This window comes from Lampetra fluviatilis, chromosome 3, assembly GCF_964198595.1.
Source record: "Lampetra fluviatilis chromosome 3, kcLamFluv1.1, whole genome shotgun sequence".
In the NCBI taxonomy this organism is placed as follows: Eukaryota; Metazoa; Chordata; class Hyperoartia; order Petromyzontiformes; family Petromyzontidae; genus Lampetra; species Lampetra fluviatilis.
The window spans coordinates 21,736,724-21,760,277 of record NC_136277.1 but is presented as its reverse complement, the minus strand read 5'-3'; the positions used below and the strand labels follow the sequence as shown (position 1 = coordinate 21,760,277).

The 23,554-nt window shown below is 44.0% G+C and overlaps 1 protein-coding gene across 1 annotated transcript in view; it reads right to left on the bottom strand.

The window, feature by feature from the left end:
* The window catches only part of LOXHD1 (lipoxygenase homology PLAT domains 1), a 121,707-nt gene extending 99,956 nt beyond the window's left edge, over positions 1 to 21,751 (bottom strand). The window contains exons 1-6 of the mRNA XM_078885040.1: positions 20,894 to 21,751; positions 12,609 to 12,723; positions 9,141 to 9,221; positions 5,419 to 5,603; positions 4,617 to 4,715; positions 1,777 to 1,925 (exon numbers count right to left, since the gene is read on the bottom strand). Coding sequence (XP_078741166.1) covers positions 1,777 to 1,925; positions 4,617 to 4,715; positions 5,419 to 5,603; positions 9,141 to 9,221; positions 12,609 to 12,723; positions 20,894 to 21,698 — 1,434 coding nt within the window. The 5' untranslated portion in view covers positions 21,699 to 21,751. The remainder of the gene's footprint in view (positions 1 to 1,776; positions 1,926 to 4,616; positions 4,716 to 5,418; positions 5,604 to 9,140; positions 9,222 to 12,608; positions 12,724 to 20,893) is intronic.
* Between the last annotated feature and the right edge of the window lie 1,803 nt (positions 21,752 to 23,554).

Here is a 23,554-nt window from a genome sequence, read left to right as displayed (position 1 = left end):
CAAGCTTTTGCCGTGCATTACCGCGAGCATCTCACTCCCCAACTCCTGTGGTCTTCCGGCATTATCTAAAAGACCACAGGAGTAGAAGTGGAAAATTCACTTTTACTACAAGTGGCTGCGAAAACCTCCGTGCTCAATTGACACACTACTGCAATCCAAATAACGTGCAGGCAGGGTTGCTGGTTCATGCTGGGATCACGTGTGTTTGTGTGTGTGTGAAATATCTTAATTCAGTTCAATGAGGTGCTTGTGAGAGAAAGTACATGAGGTAGGTCCTGACCTATCAATGGAAGTTTTGAATTATTTATCCCTTCGTAATGTTTGTTGTCTATGGATACTCTGGTTTGCTCATACATGCACCAATGCAACCATTTGAACTTGTAAATATTTTTCCTGGAATGAATATATGCTGACGAAGTTTTACTGGGTAGTCAAATAAGTTACTTATATTTGTTCAGAGTATTTTTGGTGGAGCGGAGGCGGAGTGGGTTGCACATTGGACGATGAACCCGATGACCCGAGTTTCTTTCCCAGCCATGGAATAAATGAACGGCCAGTGATATCTGAAGCGGTCTTCGAGACCCCTTCGCCAACCCACACTGACCAGCATGCTGAAGTATGGTCAAACAACCTCCATTACTGAAAGGCAAGGTCAGGCCTTCATCTGGCAGTGGGCTGACAAAAGGCCGTAATTATAATTGTGTTTTTTATTATTAGAATTGATTTAATATGAACATCATTCTGATAATGTTTTTTAATCACCATTATATATATGAAGCATATGAATAATAACAAAAAGAGTGCCATCTACCCAAGAAAGTCTCACCGAGTTTTAAGGAAGGATCCTGGTTTGGACGATTTGGCAACATTCCATGAATGAGTCTTTTGCATTTTGGAGGAAACTGTAGAGCATCGACAAAACCGCCCCACATATTCGAGGGGAGTACACTTAATGTTCTGCACAGGTAGATTTAAGAATGCATTGCTGTTCTGGCATCTTGTGGCCACCTTTGCCCAACCTTCATTGCCTGATATTCCCAGGGAGTCTACCATATAATGAATCAGACCACTAAATAGGTAAACCTTAATTAGTTTTAGATATATGACAAGATTGGCTGCATTCAGGGTGATTTAGTCATAGGCATGATCATCCTAATGGTGATTGTATTTAGTTCGTTTTCCTTCGCTGCACCTCCAAATAACATGCTTGGCTAAGTACGGTGCAAAATAAGTTCAACATGCATACATGAGCTAGGTTATGATATCATTGTCACCATCAGCAGTACATTTACTAAATGTGCCATTGAGATGCTTGCTGGATACCGTGGAATAATAGCAAGTTTACTAAATAAGACAGACTTTGCATAAACAATTGAATCCATTGAACTCAACACCATCAATAGTCTTAGTAACTCGATGCTCAATGGCTGATAGGTAGCTGTGATCCAATGAAGAAGTTGATTTCACATTCCATATACTGTGACTTAATGGACCAATTTCTTTGCTATGATCACTTTTGTTGTTGTTGTTCGTGCTTTTTGTTTTGTTGGCGTTTCTAAATTTGTTTATTCATTTTCATTATTTCATTTAGCTTGGTAGTATGGTTTTCATTTTCCTAGTAGTGGCTGTATGTAGGATTTGGTCCTCAAATATAAAATTAATGTTCACTGTTATACAATGCTATTAGCACGAATGACGCTATATCAAATGAAACTATTATTATTACTGTTCTACAGAAGGGGCTGTAGGAGTGAGACGTTGCTGTCGGTGTCACACCTTCTCGAGAAACCAGCCCGAGGAGGAGCCCTTGTTGTTGTGGCCGATGGAAAGTTTCTTGACGATCCCCAGTGCCGGGGACTCGATGGTGAACTTGTCCTCAACGCCGCGCTCAAAGTTGTCCTTCTCATTGTCCAGCCGCCGCTCCCCTGCACAGTTGTCCCACACACCTCCGATTAGCACGGTGGGCTACGTAGGTTGCGAAAGAAGTTGAACGTAATTGCATATATATATACACACATGTGGCATGTGTTCCATGAACCACAAAACACGTGGCCAATAACGAAGATAGGAGAACAAAAGGTCATGAGTGCAAAAAGAAGCTTGGAGAAATGCAAGCTCGGAATTATATTGAGGGAAATGGAGAGGGACACGTAGCTTTGATAACAGAGAACATTTCACCACGAAAACGGTTAAGAAAAGTGCGCTTCGGAAGGTCATGTTGCCAGCAGGGATGATGGCCGATGGTCAAGGTGGTGAGGAGTGGCAGCCGAGGAATGGGACACATCTGAGGGGATATCTACGGAGGAGATGAAGCGATGAAATCAATTCGCGGGCAGGTGCTAGATGGATTATTACATCACAAGATTGCAAGAGATGGGAGACCTTCATCCAGCAGTGGATTGATCATGCCTGATGTTGACAAATCTAGATATCTCTCTGTGTGCCATATCCTTTTTTCAAAGACGTTGGCGATAATGGCCTTCCATTTAGCTCTCTCCGTGATATTACTCAAGTTATTTGCATTGGATACTCCCAGCTCCTTCTAAAATGTAAAAATTGCTTATGTATTAATTCTAGATTTGAAGCTTTCGTGACTGCAAGTATTCATATTCTTAGGTTCTTTCGGTAAAGTCACGTAGGTAAAAAATCAGCAAGCGTGCTGTGACGGTTCCACCTGAAGACGGAAGCTTGTGTTGCCTCCGAAACGTCGTGATTTTTATTTTATTTAACTTTTATTAATTTAGATTTTTTTACCTACGTGACTTTACCGAAAAAACCTAAGAATATTGCTTATGTACTGCATTCACAGTCTTCCCCGGCTTCTTGTGATACCTAGAATTTTTGCCAGTCAAAACATGACATAAAATCTCTTATTCTTTCATTACACGTCCAATAAATCTAACTTGCTTTTCTCTCATTATTATACATTTTCTTTTTGTACCCGCTGCTTTCCATAATACTGTACATGTATTTTACGCTTCTTGTCTGTCTTCGAAACATTTAACATCCTTCTTTAAAAAAACACACATTTCTGTTAGTTCTAGTTTGCTTTGTAGGATCTTTGTAATTGTTCAGCTTTCACATCCGTGTCGGAGAACAGACCATAGGTAACACTTGGATGCCTTGAATATATTTGTTTCAATATTGATGCTATTTTCTGAAATACTGTGATATTCTTATGCTTATCTCTGTGATGCACCTACCATGACGAATGCCACACGGCAATACAAGTCATCAGTTACCTCTCCATGCGGGTATGTACACAGTCCCTTTTCTCAGGCCACTGCTGGATGAAGGCCTCCCCACATCGCGAAGGTCGTGGGGGTTATTTGACCGTGGTTTATCACGCTGGTCGGCATGGGTCGGTGAAGGTGGGGGAAGATAAGACATTGGAGCATCTTATCTTACGGTACAGCATTCTCTCGTTATTCACGAACTTGCCATCCACGATTTTAGCTATCCACAAATTGCATCTGGAACTCGACACGACTGCATCGAGAGAAAGAAAGTGATGAGAGATAAAGTGATGAGAGAGAATGTGATGTGAGAAAATGGTGAGGTAAAGTGATGATGTTAGTGTGCAGCATCATCATCATTTATGGGATTTTCATTTTTAAACTATTATTTTATACTTCAATATGTATTTTTATTTAATGTTTTGTATAACCATTTTTTAAGTTTTATGATAATAGTTTTGTACATAATAGTACATTTATATACTTATTTAAGGTAATTCGTTGAAAAGGTAAGCTTTCGTAGGCCAAAATCAATCCAGTATCTGCAAATTTTGCCATTCACAAGCATCTCTGGAATGAGCGTATCCCTTGCAAATAGCGAGGGAGCACTGCATAGTACAACAGCGGAGTTTCTTACACTTCCCTCCATTGACAACGTAGCCTGGCAGCATCCTACAGCTCTTCACATTCAATGTACCACACTGCCAATGCCGGAGAACATCAAAAGCAATTACACTTAATCCGTATGAATAGTCCATTTCAGTGTGCAATCATAATACTTTTGCTTAACACGTACCGGTTAATTACATTTCATGAATGCATCATCAACCGACCCCTTATACGTTGAAAAGAAAATTTGTATTTGATTGGCACACGTTATTGTAACACTTGTGTGAAAGCGATGACGAATGGAAAACAATGTCGTAAAATTATCACCAAAAGTGCCTCCCTATGCTGTCAAAGTCTGATGAAAATGAGTTGCTGTGACTCAAGACCAATTTTGCAGGTTTTGTAAAACATCCCATCACGTCCCGATTCTCCCACTTGTAAGCTATATTTGCATATCCCTGCTATAGTAATGTACGAGAGCTGTTACTTCCTCGGGTTAACCAACAAGATACATGCTAATTTGAAGCAATTGCCAATTGTATTAGCCAAATAGTCTTTAAAAATAGTCCAAACATTCATCAGCAGGGGACAACCCTAGCACTATCCCGACCACCTTGGGCACTGCGACCCAATGCTACAGCCCTCACACTCAACCAAAAACCGAACATTAGAGCGCCTGACCCAGCCTCCTGCAGTTTTTTCCACACCACTATTTCACCTTCGATTGGTGTTTCACTGATGGAATCCATAACACGAACATAAAAGCTTCACCTGTATCGCCGAGGTCCCCAAAAATGTTGATGAACACGTCGGCGTCCGTGCCACCACCCTTGACATCGCCGGTCTTCACTCGCACCACGTACTTGTTCGCTAAATGGGGACAGCAAATGCGCGCGATTGCTCACATTGAACAGATCTTGAGGGACAGCACACACTTTTCTTGCAACTACATTTGCTTCATAATAATCATAATTATTCGTATAACATTGCTGCCATACAGATCATCAAGGACTCTACACAAACGACATCTCAAGTTGGCGGTGCCACAGAACTCGTCACGGTGGGGTGATTGTGCGTTTGCATGTCATGCATCGAGAAAGTCTTAAAATTGTAAGTCTCCTGTTCCAAGTTAATTTTATTTTTTCAGGTGAGCATTCAAGAAACTACAATAGCTTGCAAAAGTAACCTCGGGCACTAGTCTGTCATTAAGGGAGCAATTAATCTTACGTATCATCACGGTCGAGTAAATTGCGTGGAATTTTCAAATTTGGACCCTGATGCCGGCACACAATGGCCTACTCTTGTGAATTGTGTCAGGGGATCTTGAACATCCACCGCGAAGCAGATGGCATTATGGTTATTACGCCTGCAGTTATAACCAGGGTGGCCGCTGGTTTCGAACCGTGAACCTCTGCAACAAGTGGCCAACCTGCTACCGCTAGGCCACGTCACTGCCCTTAAAAGCTATAAGGACGGTGCGAATGCCAAACGTACTACGTTATGACGATCACTATGATTATGTTGAGCGCTGGCCATAGCAGTGCGGCTCGCGGGTGCACGGGGCAGCACTCACGGCGGGGAACGTCAGTGGGGTCCAGGCTGCCCATGAGGTCGCGCACGATGAGGCCATCACCCTCCACCCGGCTAAGCCACTGGCCGCAGGGGAAGTAGTAGCGCAGGTGCGGTCGGTTCACGTCCGTCACGGTGACGCGCTCCAGGTACCAGCTGGCGCTCGCTCCCGTGTTGTCGTGCTCAATCCTGACCAGCAAATGCAGGCCAAGTGTGAGCAAGGGGAGATTTTGACCTTCTTCGCCGTGCTGGTGAGCGCAGGTGGGAGGAGAGGCGTTGAGGCACAGTGCAACACAACAATGGAATTTGATGCACTTCCCTCTGCCGTACAAACAGGTATTTTACACAGGGTGGTCCAGATGTCTTGTGACCCGCAATTAATTGACCCCTAACATGTGTTTGCCCTTTCCATCTTCATTTCTGTTTGAAATAAACCGCACTTAAAAAATAGAAAGTTTCCGAGAATTGAATGGGGGTCACAAGACATCTGGACCACCAAATGTATGCATGGTGGTGACCCATAAAAGCACTGTCCAGGCTCAACAATGCTTCGCTTGCAAGATACGATGAGATTGGGTACATTCCAAGCGCATTGGTCATAAACACATAATAGTGTAATTGTCAAAATTTCACTTTAATTACCCGCTCAGCTGAATGCACGTGGCACTCTTCTCTTGTTGACAGCCCAAAGCACACACCCATGGCAGAGGCAAGTCTTTCCGTGGGGCAACCAATGCAAAGTTACCAACAAAGTGGTACCTATTTTATACACCCTGGAGAAATGAAGGACTGAGTGGACCTCCCGTCTGGCATTTTAACCCATAGCCATTCGATTGCAAGACACGTACCCAGCCGCTTATTGCGGACAACAAAAATCAAAATTATGAAATGTTCCATATATGCATACACAGTATGCTGTATAATATATTACAAAATCCTTTGTATATAACAGTGAACATTATGGCGGGACCCCGGGGTTCCATAAGCCCCCGGCTCTCGTATACACATATTATAATGTAAACAAAAACTTTGCTATGAGTAAATGTGACTGGTTGTTGTGAGTTTGTTCTTGTTTCTTTGGTAATAACATTGATTTGGGCTATGCAATGTCTATTTGTGATGCAGTTTCCTGTCATACTGCATAATAGTGGTACATCCTTGATGGTTTTAGTCACCATGTATCGATGTCTCTGCAATTAGTATATTGTAACTCTCATAGGTGTTGAGCCTCGTGTTAAATCACTTTATTCTACTCGATAAAGGTTACTGTCACTGTGAATATGGGGTGGTTACGTCGAATGACAACAGCCTATAGCCCTCGTGTCATTGTGAGGTTATTCGAAGGCGGTTTAATTGCGGGAGGATAGCACTGAAGGTGTAAAATACACGGCCCGCCACTGCTTTGTACCAATATTACTCTACAGTGTCGTGGTTCGCCGCTCCTCTTATCCGCTTTGATACGAGCAGTATGTGTGGACTATGGCTTAACCGCAAAAAAAAACCTATCTGCACAGATGCATACGGACAAAAGGAGGAATTCACGGTGCAACGCATCTCATCTGTTAAATATCTGCAGGTAATAAGATTGTCATCGATTGATCCAGGCTGCAGACATTGGTAGGTCACAAATAATAATGAAGGTAGAGCAGTTTCACTGTATTATGCATACCGTGATGACAAATAAAGGACTTAAGTCGTGTAGACAGTTTCAGCAACTTTGCATAATACGTATGATCCTGCCCATACCCGAGCATGGAGTGCATTCACTTGTTCAGCTCTTCTGCGCATTCGTCATCGCTGCTGTGCTTGGACGAAATGACAACAGAATGGTGGGTCGCGGCATTTATGTGCGCGGTGGGACGGAGTCGCCAAAAATAAATAAATTAATTACGATTTCGAGTTCTGTTTATTCGGGACCCCGGGGTCCCGCCATGAGGTTCATATATTGAACATATTTCGCACCGTACGTAGCCAACCGTGCCTACCAGAGGTGGTTGACAAATCAAGTATCGGTTTGTGGGAATTCGACTATATTGGTCAAATGAAGATTGGCCCTTGCCATAAGAATGTGGAATTACCCCCACTGACCTAGTTTAAACAGAGACGAGCACTGTTCAATGCCATTTCAAGCACAAAGAGACATTGACTTTTGATCAGAATTATACAAAGCATGCCGCTAATTAAACGGATCATTTTACTTTAATGATGAAAATGTTATGAAGGTCAACAAATTAAACATTTGTCACTCAACTTCTTAATGCAGGCAGTGGATTGACATTCCATGTTTGACTACACTTCACCGTGTGTCAATGTGGATTGGTGAGGAGGGCGAGGGGGCGGGGGAACTGGGACCTGTTTAGATACCTCTCGGCACTGATGTTAGCCATGGCCGACAATCGAACTCGGGTCCGTGGGCTCATAGCAGCCGCTCCACTCGCTACTTATCACGTATGAACAATTTAAGTAATGAGATGCATGGAAATTTCCCTCCCCCTCCCCTCGCACTTTTCACAGATTTCAATTAGTCACACCTGGCTGGCTGCAAAAGCCACAAACTGCCCCGGCAGACAGATGTTAAACCTAGAATTTATTTGGAGATCCATCCATGTGTACTTGCACTTGAGCGATATGAAACATTTAAGGCACTAAGCAATGTGATTCTTTTATCTTGAGCTTTTGTCATCAAGAGTTGCAAAAAAACAATCATACAGTTGTATCAAATTATCTCTCAGCATTTGCATATTTCTGGGCCAGAAATCCAGGATTGCTATTGAGTCATCTCTTCATGCTGTGTTATTCTCCGTACATACTCTGGCACAATGTACAGAGCTGTTTCATCGGGCTTTTGACTCGTTATATAACGAAGCATTCTATCGACAATTAGGGTTTTGCCAATCGCTGCCAAGTTGCAATAATCGGTTTCTTAAATGTGGGTGGAATAAAACGTTATATTCATGAAGCATTTAAATAAAATTATATCTAAAGAGGTTGTACAGGGTGGTCCAGATGTCATGTGACCCCCATTTTATTTTCTAAAACTTAAAGTTCATTCAAAACATACATATAATATGCAACGAAAACATGTTTGGGGCCAATTAACTGGAGGGCCACAAGACATCTGGACCAGCCTGTACAACAGGGAAGAGAAACATCAGGCGAAGGAGGGTGGTCGTGGGAGGAGCAATGACAAGCCGGGTCATTCAGGTGAAGATGCTGAGCAGGAGGAATTGTGTGTAAAGGTGGGGCGTAGAGAATTATGAAATTGCTGTGGCATAGTTATTGAGCGTGGAAGCGGCACAACTGTGGCAGGGTACACGGATTGGAGGGGCCAAGCACTGGGCTATGAAGAGGAGAAAACAAAATGGATAGATGGCTCAATTTTATTCCAGACACCAGGGGCCTATGCAAACCAAGATTCAACACTGGCAGAATGTTACGGGGAGGGGGGGCAGAGGAGAAAACAACAACAAAAAACTACAGCAGAATAGGATCTGGCTTACGGTAGAGATAGAACATAATGAGGTCAGTGCAGGCAACCAGTGTGTACTGGCGAGGTGATTGGTGAACAATGAGTGGGTGGAAATCACTGGCACACAGCTATCCAATACATAACTACTTAAGCATGGGCTGTGAGCTCAATAGACAACACATTGCACAGTCAGGTGCACTTGCAACAGAATGCAGTGTGTTAATTTCCCAATGTGCAGTGCAGGATTGGCAGTGTACCGGATCTTTTTCAGTGGTCCGATGTTGTTTGTTTTCAATCGGAAAATGTCCGTTTTGCAGCGTTCGAAAGCATCCTTTGACCTGTTGGAGACATCGGTGTCAGGCAGTGGTGTCATTTGGAAAATATTGACATTTTTAAAATATGGGAATTAAGAAGAGGTCAGGATTATTCCGATAAATAACATGTGAACTTCAATCAAATAATTGTTTTACGCATCTCACAGAGCCGCAGAGAACATGCCCAAGACATCAATTTCTTAATCGTATGCTTACAGAGACAGAAAAAAAACCCCAAATTTGGCCTTGTGTTAGATTCTGCTCCCACAAGTGCTTACTACTGTATACATTGTCAAACCCATTACTGTGGCGTATTTTTTCTACGCTTAATGAATTCATAAGATAATTATATTCAGTAATTAACAATTAGATAATGATAGTCTGTGGCACATATTAGCAGGCATGTTACAATCTGAGTGCACATCACCGCGATGCAGCACTTAATTGCAAAATGCATAATTGAAACTGCCACAAGGACATAGTTTGATACTTGGAGCAAACATTAAACGTGAATCTCTTGAAAGCGATCATGTTCGTAACCACCGAGTTCCCGAACACTTTCTAAAATCACCTCAACATTCACAGAATACATTCGGAATAATTGGTGGAATTAACAGGTAAACACGCTAGATTTTAACAAACGCTTGTTTTGTTATTGTTTTTTTGCAGTCTGCTTGTATTGTACACGTTAAATATCTTTGAATTTAGTTTACAGTACCCCAAAAAGATTATTGGTTAAAAAACATATCACGTGACGCATTTAGATTTCTAACATTGTCCACACATTTCAGAACATAACACTTTACAAAGTACATATTTTATAATCGTTAAAATACTACTCTATTATTATGATGACCGTTATCTAAAACAATGGTAATATAACACTCTGGAGATGTTTCAAATGTCAAGGCCATAGCCAATGGAGCAGATTCATCTGCCCAGGATGGTATGACTTGGCATTGTACAGCGAGGCCTAAACACGTGGCCCCTTTACAGCTTCTTTCTCACAAGGGAGAAAGAAGCTGTAAGTCACGCTGTGGCGACATAACCTGTCAGCCCGGCGTCCTGGTAAGGGGCTGTGGGGTAAAAAAAACATGAGGCTCTATCAGTCACGCACAGACATGACAGATGCAGCAGGCTGAGTGTTTGTGTTCGTCATGCGCATGGGATAATCTACAGGTGCAAACTTGCCAACCCTACTGGCTTAAGCGTTAGGCTACCAATTATATATATTAAAAACAGCTTTATCGCATCCCTGCTTTCAAAGCTAATATCTCTTTTATTTGTTTTTACATTTATTTATTGAAGCGGTATGACTAAAGTAGAAGTTTGTACAGATTTTAAAGACGCTTATAGCATATAAGTTTGTGTTAAGCAGGTTATTATATAACGTCATATTGAAGTAATTGGGCTGAGGCTGAAAGACAGAAAATAAATAAATAAGTATATATAAATTTCTGTCAGTTGTTTTGTATTTAATAACTTTTCTTTCACTTGTTGTTTTGCATTCGATCTTTTACTTTGCTCTATTTTATCCCTAAATCCTTTTGTATATTTATCATTAAAATTATTCCAGAAAAGATCTGTGTATTTTGTTTTCCATTATTGCCTGTGCAGGTGCCAGCCTACATCTTTTTGATTTTGATAAGTCGGCAAGTGTGCGGGCAGGTGGGTGTTTGTGTAATCATGAGATGCATGCCTTCAGCATTCGTGCAGGTTAGTGTTTGCACTGGCTATGATATGGTGAAGGTTAGGATATGCTCGAGGCTGTGAGTGTGATGTTGGCAAGCCCAGCCTTATGGACGGGCGATGACAACGGCAGCCCAGAGCACAAAGCTGTGAGCGCCCATCAAAAATTCATAAGTGCTGGAAAAATCCTTCGTTCTTGCTGTATGTTATGGACGCACCAAAAAGTATGCACATAATGGGTAACATATGAGTCATGTTATGGATAACAAATTGGAACAAATGACAAGGTTATTACCAAAGGATTGTTTTAAAGGGGAGCTAAATTATTTGTTTGCCAGAGGAACCATTTACCTCGAAGCGAGTCCTGGTTGTTGATGGATAAACACAGGCTCAGTCTTGGCTACAGGTTGTGTTTGGATTCGTTAAGGCATGGCTTAAGCTTCATTCAAATGTGTGTACGTGTTGCTATTGCAAACAGGCCCAGAAACATTCGTTCAGGTAGTGTTTGCTCTAGCTATTGATATAACACAGGCTGCAAGTGGGTGTGTTGATAGTTGCATACAGGCACACAGTATTGGCTACACGTTGTGTTCACATTATTGTAGAAAGGGGCATATGCTTCAGGCGGGTCGGTGTGTTGTTATGCCCATAGCACCCGAACATACAAGTCGTGTTTGCATTGGCACAGGCTGCACAAGTGGGTCTGTTGATGGACGGATACATGCACACAGCATTGGCTGCAGGAGTTGTGTACAAATGGCATAGGATGCAGGTTCATGTGTGTTGTTAACACACGAGGCACAGGTAGTGTTTGAATAAAGACGTGTTTGTATAGACATAAGGACGTTCTAGATTTGAAGCTTTCGTGACTGCAGGGATTCATATTCTTAGGTTTTTTCTGTAAAGTCACGTAGGTAAAAAACATTAGAAAATAAAATAAAATAAAAAATAAAAAATCACGACGTTTCGGAGGCAACACAAGCTTCCGTCTTCAGGTGGTACCGTTACAGCCACGACAGCTGTATCAAGTAAATGAGAGATTGCACCACGATCTTCTCCAACCATTATATAAACGGAGTGGTAGCTACTGCAATCTCTCATTTACTTGATACAGCTGTCGTGGCTGTGACGGTACCACCTGAAGACGGAAGCTTGTGTTGCCTCCGAAACGTCGTGATTTTTTATTTTTTATTTTATTTTTTAATGTTTTTTACCTACGTGACTTTACCGAAAAAACCTAAGAATACATAAGGACGTGTTTGTATAGACATGTTCATACTAGACATGTCGTGGGCTACAAACTGCTGTTTATCAATGGTTATACTGTAGGCTTATACATATGGATGGCAGCCCCAAGCACATGCTTATCGCAGAGGCTAGTTTAGATACATTTCCATAACCAGCAAAACAAACGTATGGCAATTTAAAGCTTTCGTGACTGCAGGGATTCATCTTCTTGGTTCTTTCGGTAAAGTCACGTAGAAGGGAAATAATAAAATAATAAAACATAATAAAAAATTATTACGTTTAATTTTATTTGATTATTTCCCTTCTACGTGACTTTACCGAAAGAACCAAGAAGAAAAAAAACGTATGGCAGTTTTGCTGGTTAATATCGATTCTGCAGATAACAGCTTGTAGAAAATGCATAACCTGGGATACAGTATAGAACGAAAACAAACATGATCGTCTCTGTAATGAGCAGGGAAGCAAATCCCCTACTTGCTGGAGAGGTGCAGCTTGGGAGAGATTCCGCTCTCTCCGAAGAGCGTCACAAACACGTTCGCGTCCGTTCCAGCCCCACGGACATCCCCCGTGGCCGTCACCACCTCGTAGACTGCAGAGCACGGAGGGGAATCAAACAACCATGTAAGCCTTCTTCTTGGTTCTTTCGGTAAAGTCACGTAGAATGGAAATAATAAAATAATAAAAATAAAACATAATAAAATACATAATAAAATAATATAATCATATACTATAATAATATAATAAAATAATAAAATAAAATATTATAAAATAAGCCTTGCTCGCAAGCACAGTCATTGTGCCCAATAGTGGTACAAGACGAGACAAGAATGGGAAAGGCGCTTTCTCCATCTCCCCATCATCACCGAACCATGATCAATCCACCGCTCGATGAAGGCCTCCCCCACCCCCACTCAAGTTGCCGCCATCCTTCCTGATCCCACGATACAACAATCCACCCGGTAACTTCACGCGAGCCGATCTCATCGCTCCATCTCCATGGTGGAAGTCCTCTTGGGTGCTTTGCCTCCTTTGGCTGCCACTGGGCAGTTATTTCCAACCCACCGGTCATCACCTGCTCAAGCGTCATGTCCTGCCCAAGCCTATTTACTTTATTTCACAGTAAAAAAAAAGTGTTTCTTTCTGTCTCTCAGTGAAATCTCAAGCATGCATCTCTCCATGCTTCTTTGCACACTTGTGAGCTGTTGTTCAATCCCCTTTGTCAGTGTGCGTGTGTCTGATCCGCGCGCCATAGCAAGTAATGCGCATTGATTGAAAATGTTGTTATCACACCTTCGTATGCTGCCTTTCATTATCAAGTTCAGCTTTCCAAATCGTGTTCCAACCAGCTCTCGCTTGCCTTTTTAGTTCATCATTTTGATCTTGGACCTCCGTCAACAACTGCACCAAGTGCATACGCTGTAATGTATCTGCTGACAGATATCTCCGATTAGTTAGTGAATACTTCCTATAATACATTTGTAGTTTGCAGAGTTGAAATAAATGCTACCTGGAAACTTTGGTCCAGAAGGCCACGAGTTAATTTTTATTTAAATGTTTTTAGCAATCAAACAGTTCCCCTATGAATGACTTATTTATCCATTGATATATTACTTATGGGGGTGGTTGCAGTAGTGCATTTGTTTGTGCACTGTGCTCTGGAGAACGCCAACCTGAGTTAAATTCCTGGCCACAGCTCACATCAGCGGCAAATACATTTTTAAATGTTTGTTTTATTGAGGTACGCACACAATGCTGTTACACTGCGCCAGGGGTGTCAGGGGAGGGGTGGGGGACACACAACTTGCGAGGGGCATGGGGAGCTTTCCATGCACTTGCACAGATCTAGGGATGGGGAAAAACAAGTATAACCCGTAAAACAAAGTTTTTCACTTTAAATCCTTTATATGCGTGGCGGCTAGAGTCCTCTCGTCCTCGGGCTTGAGATGGCTGCCACCTATGGGTCAGATGATTGCATGGCACCATTAAGCAATTGGTAATTAAATATAATATTTTTGTCCTAAAAAGTGTAAAATTTTGGAAAAACATTTTCACGAACATTAATTGTCACGCACAACGAGTCTGTGTGCAAAATGTCAGCTCGATTGGATCACGGGAAGTGGGTTAAAAAACGACCGAAATATTTGCACGGTCGTAAGCGTGCAAGCAAGCAAGTGAACTTAATATAAAGGATTCAAAAAGAGACTCGGTGCTCACCCAAAGGGGGTCCCTTCCTACGGTAGAGACAATAACCAACATTCTAGGGCAGTGGTTCTTAATCTTGACTGCAGCCTTGCACCCCTCTGGTTCTCAATCGTTGAAAAATGTATAATGTTAATCAATACAAAGGGTTTGATGAAACAAAGTAGTTTGTACTTACATGGCCGTGCTTAATTTGTGATTTCCCTTGTAACAAATCTGGCATGTCTCGCACCCCCAGAAATGGCACCTCGCAACCCCCAAGGGGTGCGTGGACCCCATGTTATAAACAACTGTTCTGGGGTTAGATCAGCTGTGGGGGAGGGGGTGACACACTACAAATCATATACTGAACATCAATGCGGCTTTATGAGATGGGGTGACAATCTTTCCTCCAAGTGGCGAGTCATATTTAAACCCATCGTGGGCACATTCACGAACCCTCACTCACACACGCGCGCTCGTGTGCTGGAGTGTGAGAAAACAACATCTCCCATGGCCAACCTGACATGGGGAGGCCGTCATCCAGCAGTGGAATGACAAAGAGCTGCACATATTTGTCATTGATGATACGTTTCAAAAAGTAAAACTACTTGTAACAGTGGCCAGAAGCTCGAGTTGGTTTATGGTACCAGCGCTCTGACCCGTGCAACGGCGCAGCTGTTACTTCCACGAGCAGGTTTCAATAAGTAAACTGACTGTTAATAATTGAGTAATGTATGTCAAAGTGATTTCAGTAAATACTGTGTAGGGAAATGGGGCATGGCCTTCGTTCACAATCGCGTTATATTTTTTTTTACATTTTTCCGATAACAGTCGGCAGAAGTTTCACGCGATCAAACATGGCAGCGTCCTCACACAACTGCACATTTGGAGAGTAAGGGAGGTTGTTAGTGGCGGGTTTCTTGTTTTCTGAGGGTGTGTAGAGATGTGAAATGTATCTAAATTGATGCGGCATCTTGGGGAAAACTGAATGAACCGTGGAAACCTTTACAGCTTGGTAGTTTACAGAAATATTAAAAGTCTCATTATTGAAACACCATCATGTATACTCCATTGTTGCCCACAAGGCACTCAGACATCACTTTACGTGATCTTTTGCTCAGGCCAAAATGGATGGGTAAGTCACGGCCGATGTCAGGAAATGGCATCCTAGTGCAGAAATATCCGAGGCATTTCTCATTTCATGCTTTGTTATTTGAGTCTCCAGTGACTGCACAAATCTCTCGTTGTTAGTACGTGGTAATAGCGCATAATTTGTCTGTGTATCTTTGAGAGTACAGTAATTGGCAACAGATACAGAGTGAATCATGTAATCATGTGCAAAGTTAAGTGCTTTCTAATGAAAAGGGAAAATAAGGCAAGTAAGGGAGGCTTGCCTATTTGCTTTCAATAAGTTCTACTGTCATGCACATACGATGAAATATCTCACAGTGGAAATAAAAACGACGCAAACCTTTGCTCAGAAAATGAAAGCATGGCAGGGTGTTTCGCATGACAGCTTGCTTATTAACGTCTTCATTCATTCAACCATTATAAAACTACACATTATATTATGGTATGCATAAATAAAACATTCACAATATCGAGCTGGTGAAAAAAAACAAATTAAATGTATTCATGAAGAACATTTTCAAACGAAAAATACCCCCCCAAATGAACGTAGCTTCTCATGGCTATACGGTATTTATACTCCACCCTTTACAAACACATTATCCAGTCCATAATTTCCACAGTATATACATTTTGATGCTGCCGTGGTAAAATGTTTAGAAGATTGGATGTGAAAATCCACAACGGTTGCCAGTTCGATATCCCGGCACGGGCAGTTGAAACAATGGGGCGAGTTTCTTAAAACCTCCTGTATCTGTCCACCCAGGAATATGAATGGGAACACAACAATTAGCCAATCGGTAGGTGGTGGGGTACAGCGTGGTTACTCCCACCTCTGCTAAGATATGTATCCAACGTGAAAAAGTAGGCCAAATGCCCTCTTTCAGGGGCTCTCTGCAACTCTCTAGTTGAGACCCTGTTCCTTTATCATTGCCGTTCATCTATTGTGTACCGTAAACAGAATGTGACATTAACTGCAAGTAACCTGTCAATGGTTGAGTTGCCCGCATTCGTTATACCTTGCACAGGATCTCATGGAAAGGCGAGCTGACCCATTACATCGCACGCACACTCTGTCACATTGCAGCAAGAGACATTGCTTTTGGATGCAAAACATTCACCGCGGTAACAAATCTAGCATTTTATCTTTTTTCATAGTTTTCTGATCTTATTCTTTAGTTGTATTTCCATTATTATGATTCATTTTTATTTATAGGGTTTTTTAAAAAAAATGCTTTCACCTTTTCATGTTCTGGGCCTTCATGTTTATTGTTTGTTTTCACAACATTATTTAATATTTCAGGCGAATGAAAGCGTACATCAAATGATGTTAAAATTGAAGTTGACGGCACTAAGGTGCCAGTAACAGTGCATTTAACACCATTGCCTGCTTGGGGGGCATTCATTTAGTACGTACGAATGGAGGGGGGAGGGGGGTTAGGGGCCATCCATAAATGACGTCACGCGATTTTGGACGATTTTTGACCCCCCCCCCCTTCGTCACACAGCATCACAAAAAGTCAGACCCCCCCTCAGATATGACGTCACAAAGCTCTGCCCCCCCAAACCCCCCAAAAAAACATGCTTCAAATCGCTTTAAACTATTGTCATTGTAGTGCGTATTTAATGTGACGCTGCACTCTGATGTTGTAGGTTAAAACATTTATTAAAAAGTCTATTTTATTAAGTAGAACGTGTTGTCTATATGTATTTAAAGTTGCGCATTTTGATGTGACGTCACACTTCTCAAACCCCACCCCCCTCGTCACACATCGTCACAAATGTCTGACCTCCCCCCCCCAGGTGCGTGACGTCATTTATGGACGGCCCCTTAACCCAAATGCGTACGCTTGCGTATGGGGGGGTCTACTGACAATAATATGTCTACATTGGCCTTCAAATGAGTCAGATAGTCCGGCGGTGGACTATCTGTTTGCTTAAACACGTTAATATTATTAATCCTTCATCGTTTCTGCGTGGATTAAATATCGGCCGTTCTATAGGATTCGGGGGGGGGGGGGTGCTTCAGACGTACGTACTCCGGTGGGGGGGAGGGGGGTGTAAAAAGTCCGCGTGCGTACAGGGAGAGGGGGGTAGGGGTCAAGTTTTGACAGATTTTTGTTGCGTACGCACTGAATGGATGGCCCCTTGCGCGCGCGGTGTGTGGCATTTTTTCTGGTTAACGACAACACCCTTCTGATGTTGTAACATGCGGGTGTTGACATCCTCATCCCTCCCCGGTATCCACACAATTAGTGCCGCCTATTCGAGAAAACATCCGCGCCCGAATGTTTCTTATGGAAGGGAACGGCCGGCCCCCCCCACCCCATCAAAGGAATGCAGAATTTCCACCGCTGTCTCGGGGCCACTGATGGCGATAAGCAAGCGGGCAATATTTGTTTTGAGTCACGGAGGGAACTCCACATTTAAAAAGAGAGAGAGAATGCGTCCGCAACCGGTGGGATTTCGTCTGATTTGACACAGCTCAGACGAGTCGAGATTACAAGCGCGGTGTGGTTCACGAAATCTTCATCTTTGAGCTGTACAGCCCTGTTTCACGCGTGTCCGTGCCCCCAACTACATCCTCCTTATCCGTAGAAACAATCTGAGCTCCAACTCTTAAAAAAGTAAATGCTTTTTTTTTTGTCTCTTAAAAGCGTCGCCTCCACTGGCAAACCACAGTCCAAGACGTTTCGGGACGTGTCCCCGTTGTGGGGAATCACCAAACACAAAGTTGCGCTCGCGGATGCAATTACAGCGCGGATGAATAATTCATCAAGAACTTTCGGTCACGTTTCTCCAATTTGCATGTGACTTCGCATACTCACTGGCACACTCCCCCGCCCCCCGTCAATCACATGCATGGAATCCCATTCCCTAGCAGCGCAGCAGCAAGCACTCTGCTTCTTTATCTTTCATTCCCCTCTATGCCTTCATTTAACCGCTGTCTTAAATAAAGACGTTGGCGCAATTGTTCACTGATATATATATTTTTTTTACCGGAGCAAATTGTTGTATTGAACAGAGGATGGACATACCATTTGCTTGCTCTGCCTTTTATTTGTTTATGTATGATGATAATAATAATGTACTGCTTTATACAGCCACTGCTGGGTGAAGGCCTCCCCATGCACACCGCGTTAGTGATATTTCAGCTGTTTGACCACTCTTCACCATGCTAGTCAGTGTGGTCTGGTGCAGGCAAGACACCGGACTTTGTTATGTTGTCACTCGCAACTAATGATAGTCATGGGTTCAAATAGCAAACAGATCACCAGGTTCACAGTCCCGTGCCACCTCCTTACCCTTGTGTATGTGTTTAAAACAACTAACACTAATTTTAAGTTTGTTTTAACGACCGATACGATTAAAAACATTTTATTTCATGTAAGATCGTGTAGGTATAATGCACATTGTTTTTGCCAGGTGCACGCCTGTCATCCAGGCACTGAATAGGCGAGGGTTGGTGGATCACGCAAATGTTGTGAAACTCCCTTCCAGTAGGCGTCAAGGTGCTATTATTATTACAGAACACCGATTTATGAGTTCACAAGCACCCTATGTACGGGATTGAATGTTTCCCCCTTGCACGCGTGGGTTTTCTCTGGGTGCCTCGGTTTCCTCCCACATGTAAATACTAATGAATTGGATAAAACACCTTCATATATAGAGGACCACTGAACTTGGGAAATAGTTAGCGCCCGTTCACCGCTTGCCTGTGATTTATTGAATCCCCTGAGTCATTTTCTCTTTGAGAGTAAGCGAATACTGCGTGCATTACCAGTTGAAATTATCATTATAATTATGATACATTTTAACTATAACCCTCCAGCACCCGACAAATACAATAACATCAAAGTTGTCACATGCGCAACGAAGGAAGGGATTGTGGCAGCAGTGGATAGGTCATGGCTCCTGATTATGATTGGCAGAGGTTTATGGACACAGGCTGAAAGCACAGTATTGCACTGACATTTGTTGTAGTTAATGGACTTATAACCGAATTTTGCAATATGCTACTTATACGGGCAATGAGTCATCCTTCAGATCAGAGAACACAGAGCAGTAGAGTTTCTGTGCTCCTTTCACCGCTGCTGCAAGGCTTTTAGAACATAAGATGTAGCCGGTGGAATTCACATTAAAACACTGGCATTTTGTCTTTATTGTTATATTTCATTCCAACATATCTGCCTGTGTTTGAATAAAGGGGGGGATATTTGTTCTGGAGTGGAAACAGCCTGCAGGACGCCATGCACAGCCCACTTTGTGTGTCTACCAGGGGAGATGTGTGATGGCACTGTGTGTCTATAAGGGGAGATATGAATCGCATTGTGTCTTCCAACATAGATGTTGACGATATTGTATCTACAGATGTGCACAATGGCAGTGTCTACCTGGAGATGCATGATGGCATTGTGTATCTACCAGGAGATGCATGATGGCTTTGTGCATTTCCAAAAATGTGTGATTTACTTGCGAGAGAATACCCAATAGTGCCCTCGTGAACGGCAATGAAAGTTGTCGTGGAAAGATGGACCGAGGCCCAAGGTTGCTCACATACCTGTCAACCCACACGGTTTACCCCGCATTCATGTACAGGGAAATTGAGCTTTCAGGTCCGTATGGCATACAGCCGTTTCAGTACGGGACTTTGTGGGATGAACGTTGAGATGTATAAGGGCACGGGGGGGGGGGGGGCAATCAAGGGCAGAATTGGTCTGTAAACACATTCCTGCGGAGGGAGCTGGTAGGAACGTTGGGTTGCTCGGTCAATGGCCAGGGTCAACGACGGCGTGGTGTATTCCGCAAATATGCCCGACTGTGAGGATGGGCACAAGCCGGCGTGAGTAGGTTAAACGTTGAGTTTTATAAGGGCACCACAGGGTGACCAGCCCCTCCCCACCCTCCGCACCCAGCCCCTCCCCACCCTCCCCACCCAGCCCCTCCTCACCCTCCCCTCCCCACCCAGCCCCACCCTCCCAACCCACCCCCTCCCCACCCTCCCCTCCCCACCCAGCCCCTCCCTCCCCACCCAGCCCCTCCCTGCACGACGGACGGACGGACACAATAATCCCCTGTGGGCTGGTGTAACCAGGAGGTTCCTACCAGTATAAGGTAGGCAGTGATAACAGGTATGTGCTCATCACAATTGCGTGCTTCGTAATTTACTTTATTTTCTGCAATATATATAAGTAATATCCTCTGCCTGGAATAATCAACAGAGAGAGAGAGAGTCAACGTTTAATGGCATTGCCCGACATGCAGCCTGGACGTATATTACCCTAGTGCACGTAAGGAAGGCGCCTCCCCACCCCGCACGCACCCCAGCAACACGAGATGCCCTCCTACATCAACACACACCCGTTGGCAGCACCGACAGTGCGTCGTTGTTGGTTGTATAGAAATCCTCTCGCAAAGCGTGACACAAAGCGGGCTGGTGGCAGTTTTACCTTTCTTGACCGTAAACTCCCCCTCGTTCGCCTCCGTTCCCTGGTGGTAGAACTCGTCCATGAGGTCGAACGAGGCCGTGCGGACGATTTCGCCCGTCATGCCCGCCTTGCCGCCTGCCTCCTTTTGCCGAGAAGCTTTCTTCCCCCTCTCGTCAACCTCTTCTCCCTCCCCGTCATCTTCATCGTCCTCCTCCTCCGGCTCCCTTCGCTTCTTGCTTTTGTTCTCGCCCCGTTTCTCCTTCTGCTTTGCTTTGTCTTTCGTCCTGACCCGGTCCGCAACGTCGCCGTTGGCAGTTCTCTCCATGTACACCACGTCCTCCGCTGCCTCGTCCTCTTCATTCACCTCGGCTGGGTCAGCGACGGGCCCTTTCTTTTTCTTGCCACCTTTTTTCCCCTTTTCGTTGCCTTCCCGCTTGCCTTCGTCCTTTGCTCTCTTCTCTTTCCTCGTCCCCTTTTCTTCTAGAGTTATCGCCTCCGTGTCGGCAACTGTTTCAGAATTACTCAGCTGCTCCTCATCCACATCTTGGCTCGGTTTCTTTTTCTCCTTCTTCTTCTTTGTTTTGTTCCCATTGTTATCTCCGTCCTTTTCTTTCTGCTCCATATCTCGCTCTTCCGAGGCATCCTCTTTGACTCCCTTGTGCCTATGCTTCTTTTTAGATTTTTCAACACCTAAGTCGCCATTTTCAGAAACCTCCTCTTTTGCCTTTGAGGAATCTTTTCCTTCCACGTCTTTGCTTTTCCCGTGACCATCTTCCGCGTTCTTACGTGACTTTCCCCCTTTCTTTTTATCCACGTTTGAAGCCATGTCTGGCACGTGCTCTGCATCTCGGTGAGTGTCCTCCTCCTGTTTCGATTTTCCCTCCCTGCGTCCGCCCACTTCCTTGCTCTTGCTTCTTTTAGACTGCTCTTTGGGTTCATCATCCTCGGCAGCTTTTACCTCCAGCTGCTCCTCATCCACCTTTCCTTTCCGCCGCTTCTTTCCTTCCGCAACAGGAGGTTCAACTTCTGGCTGCCCTTCCGATGGGGCACTTTCCCTGGCTTCTTTTTTGGTCCCTTTGCGCTCTTTCTTCTTACTCCGTGGAGCTTCTTCCAGTAATTTTTCACTTTCCTCATCGCCTCCATCCTTACTCAATCTCCCTTCCTTTAATCGAGAAGGTTTCTTTTTTGTGGCCACTTTCTCCGTCTCATCCTGATCGTCGTGTGACCTGCCATGCCTCTTGTCTTTCTTTGGTGGTTCACTTTCACTCTTCTCTTGTTCGTCCCTCACTTTCCTACGTTTGGGCTTCTTCTCAGACTCCTCCTCCACGTTGCCATTAGGCTTTGCCTCGACGTGCTCTTCCACACTCTGCTTTTTCTCCCTCTTCTTGGGTTTATCTGCTGCTGCTGCTGTTTCGGCTTCTTCATCCAGAGGAAGCCTTTTCTTTTCCCTGCTTTTTGCATCCCCTTCACCCTTACCCGTCGGCCGCCTCTTCTTTTCGACCTCGGGCTCCGAAGCATCATCGGCGGGAGCATCGTCGCCCCGCGAGTGATCCCTGCTCGGCGACTCCCGAGCAGATTTTTTAGCTTTGCTCCTTGGCTCGTCCTTTCTTGAACTGCGCGAGCGTGGCCTCTCGTCCTCGTCCCCGTCACCGTCGTCCACGGGAGCCTTTTGCTTTTCTCGCTTTTTCCCCTCCCTGTGGTGCTCCTTCTTGCCATCCCTCTCCCCGGGCATCGCTGGTTCGGCAGCAAAGCTCCAGACGGCAGCGAAAACTTCCGCGCGTCCCCCACCTCTCTCGTCCTTCTCGCACTGGTCCCTCGCCACGTGAGGCTCGGGCATCTGTTTGAACCTGATCAACCACAACGCCTGGCCGAGGAAACCCCACACTCGAGCCCATTTCATAATTGATGTTGATGAAGCAACCTGAGCATCCCCCATAGTCTGCCAACATACCCCGCACAAGCATCCCATATGTGTCCACAAACCAACTCCATTATTTACCTTGCGCGTGCGTGCGTGTGTGTTTTTGGCACGCTTACTCGTTATGCATTGCTACTGTGGTATATTGCGGAGGATTTAAAATAGCATCGACCGAGGATCTGCCATTTCAGGTCAACAGTGCGACTCCTGTCCACGTTGTCTGCCTGTCAACTGTCAGGTGGCATCGCATGGGATGTGGAGAAATGCTGCCACCTATTGGTGGCTACTTCCTTGACGTCTGCTGTTTTTTGAATGATGCTTCGTGTGACAAGCCAATGTTCCATCGCGTTTTTGTTTACACTGCAGTAAAAAAAGAAACGGGACAAAACACAGACTGGGAGAGGGTCTGGTTTTCAAAGCAAATGCCTTGAAGACATGCACTATTGCGTGTCATAAGCTACAGTGTACATTTTTTATGCAAACAAGATAATGATCAACCTTATAAAATACAGTATTGCTTTATCCCCAATGTAGCCCAACTGGATTCCATTAAGATTAACAAACGAGCCTCTAGACTTGAGCAGCATTTCAAGTCTTTGTTCAGGCATCCGTATTCAACAAGGCATTGCCCTGTGGAGGAGGCGATTCTTGAACAAATATAGCATAATGGTAAAGACAAATATGCTGTTGTTCTGTTTCACTGGATTTAATGAGGTTTTTTCTGCCTTAACAAAATATTTCACGTGGTACACTCTTATTAGTTA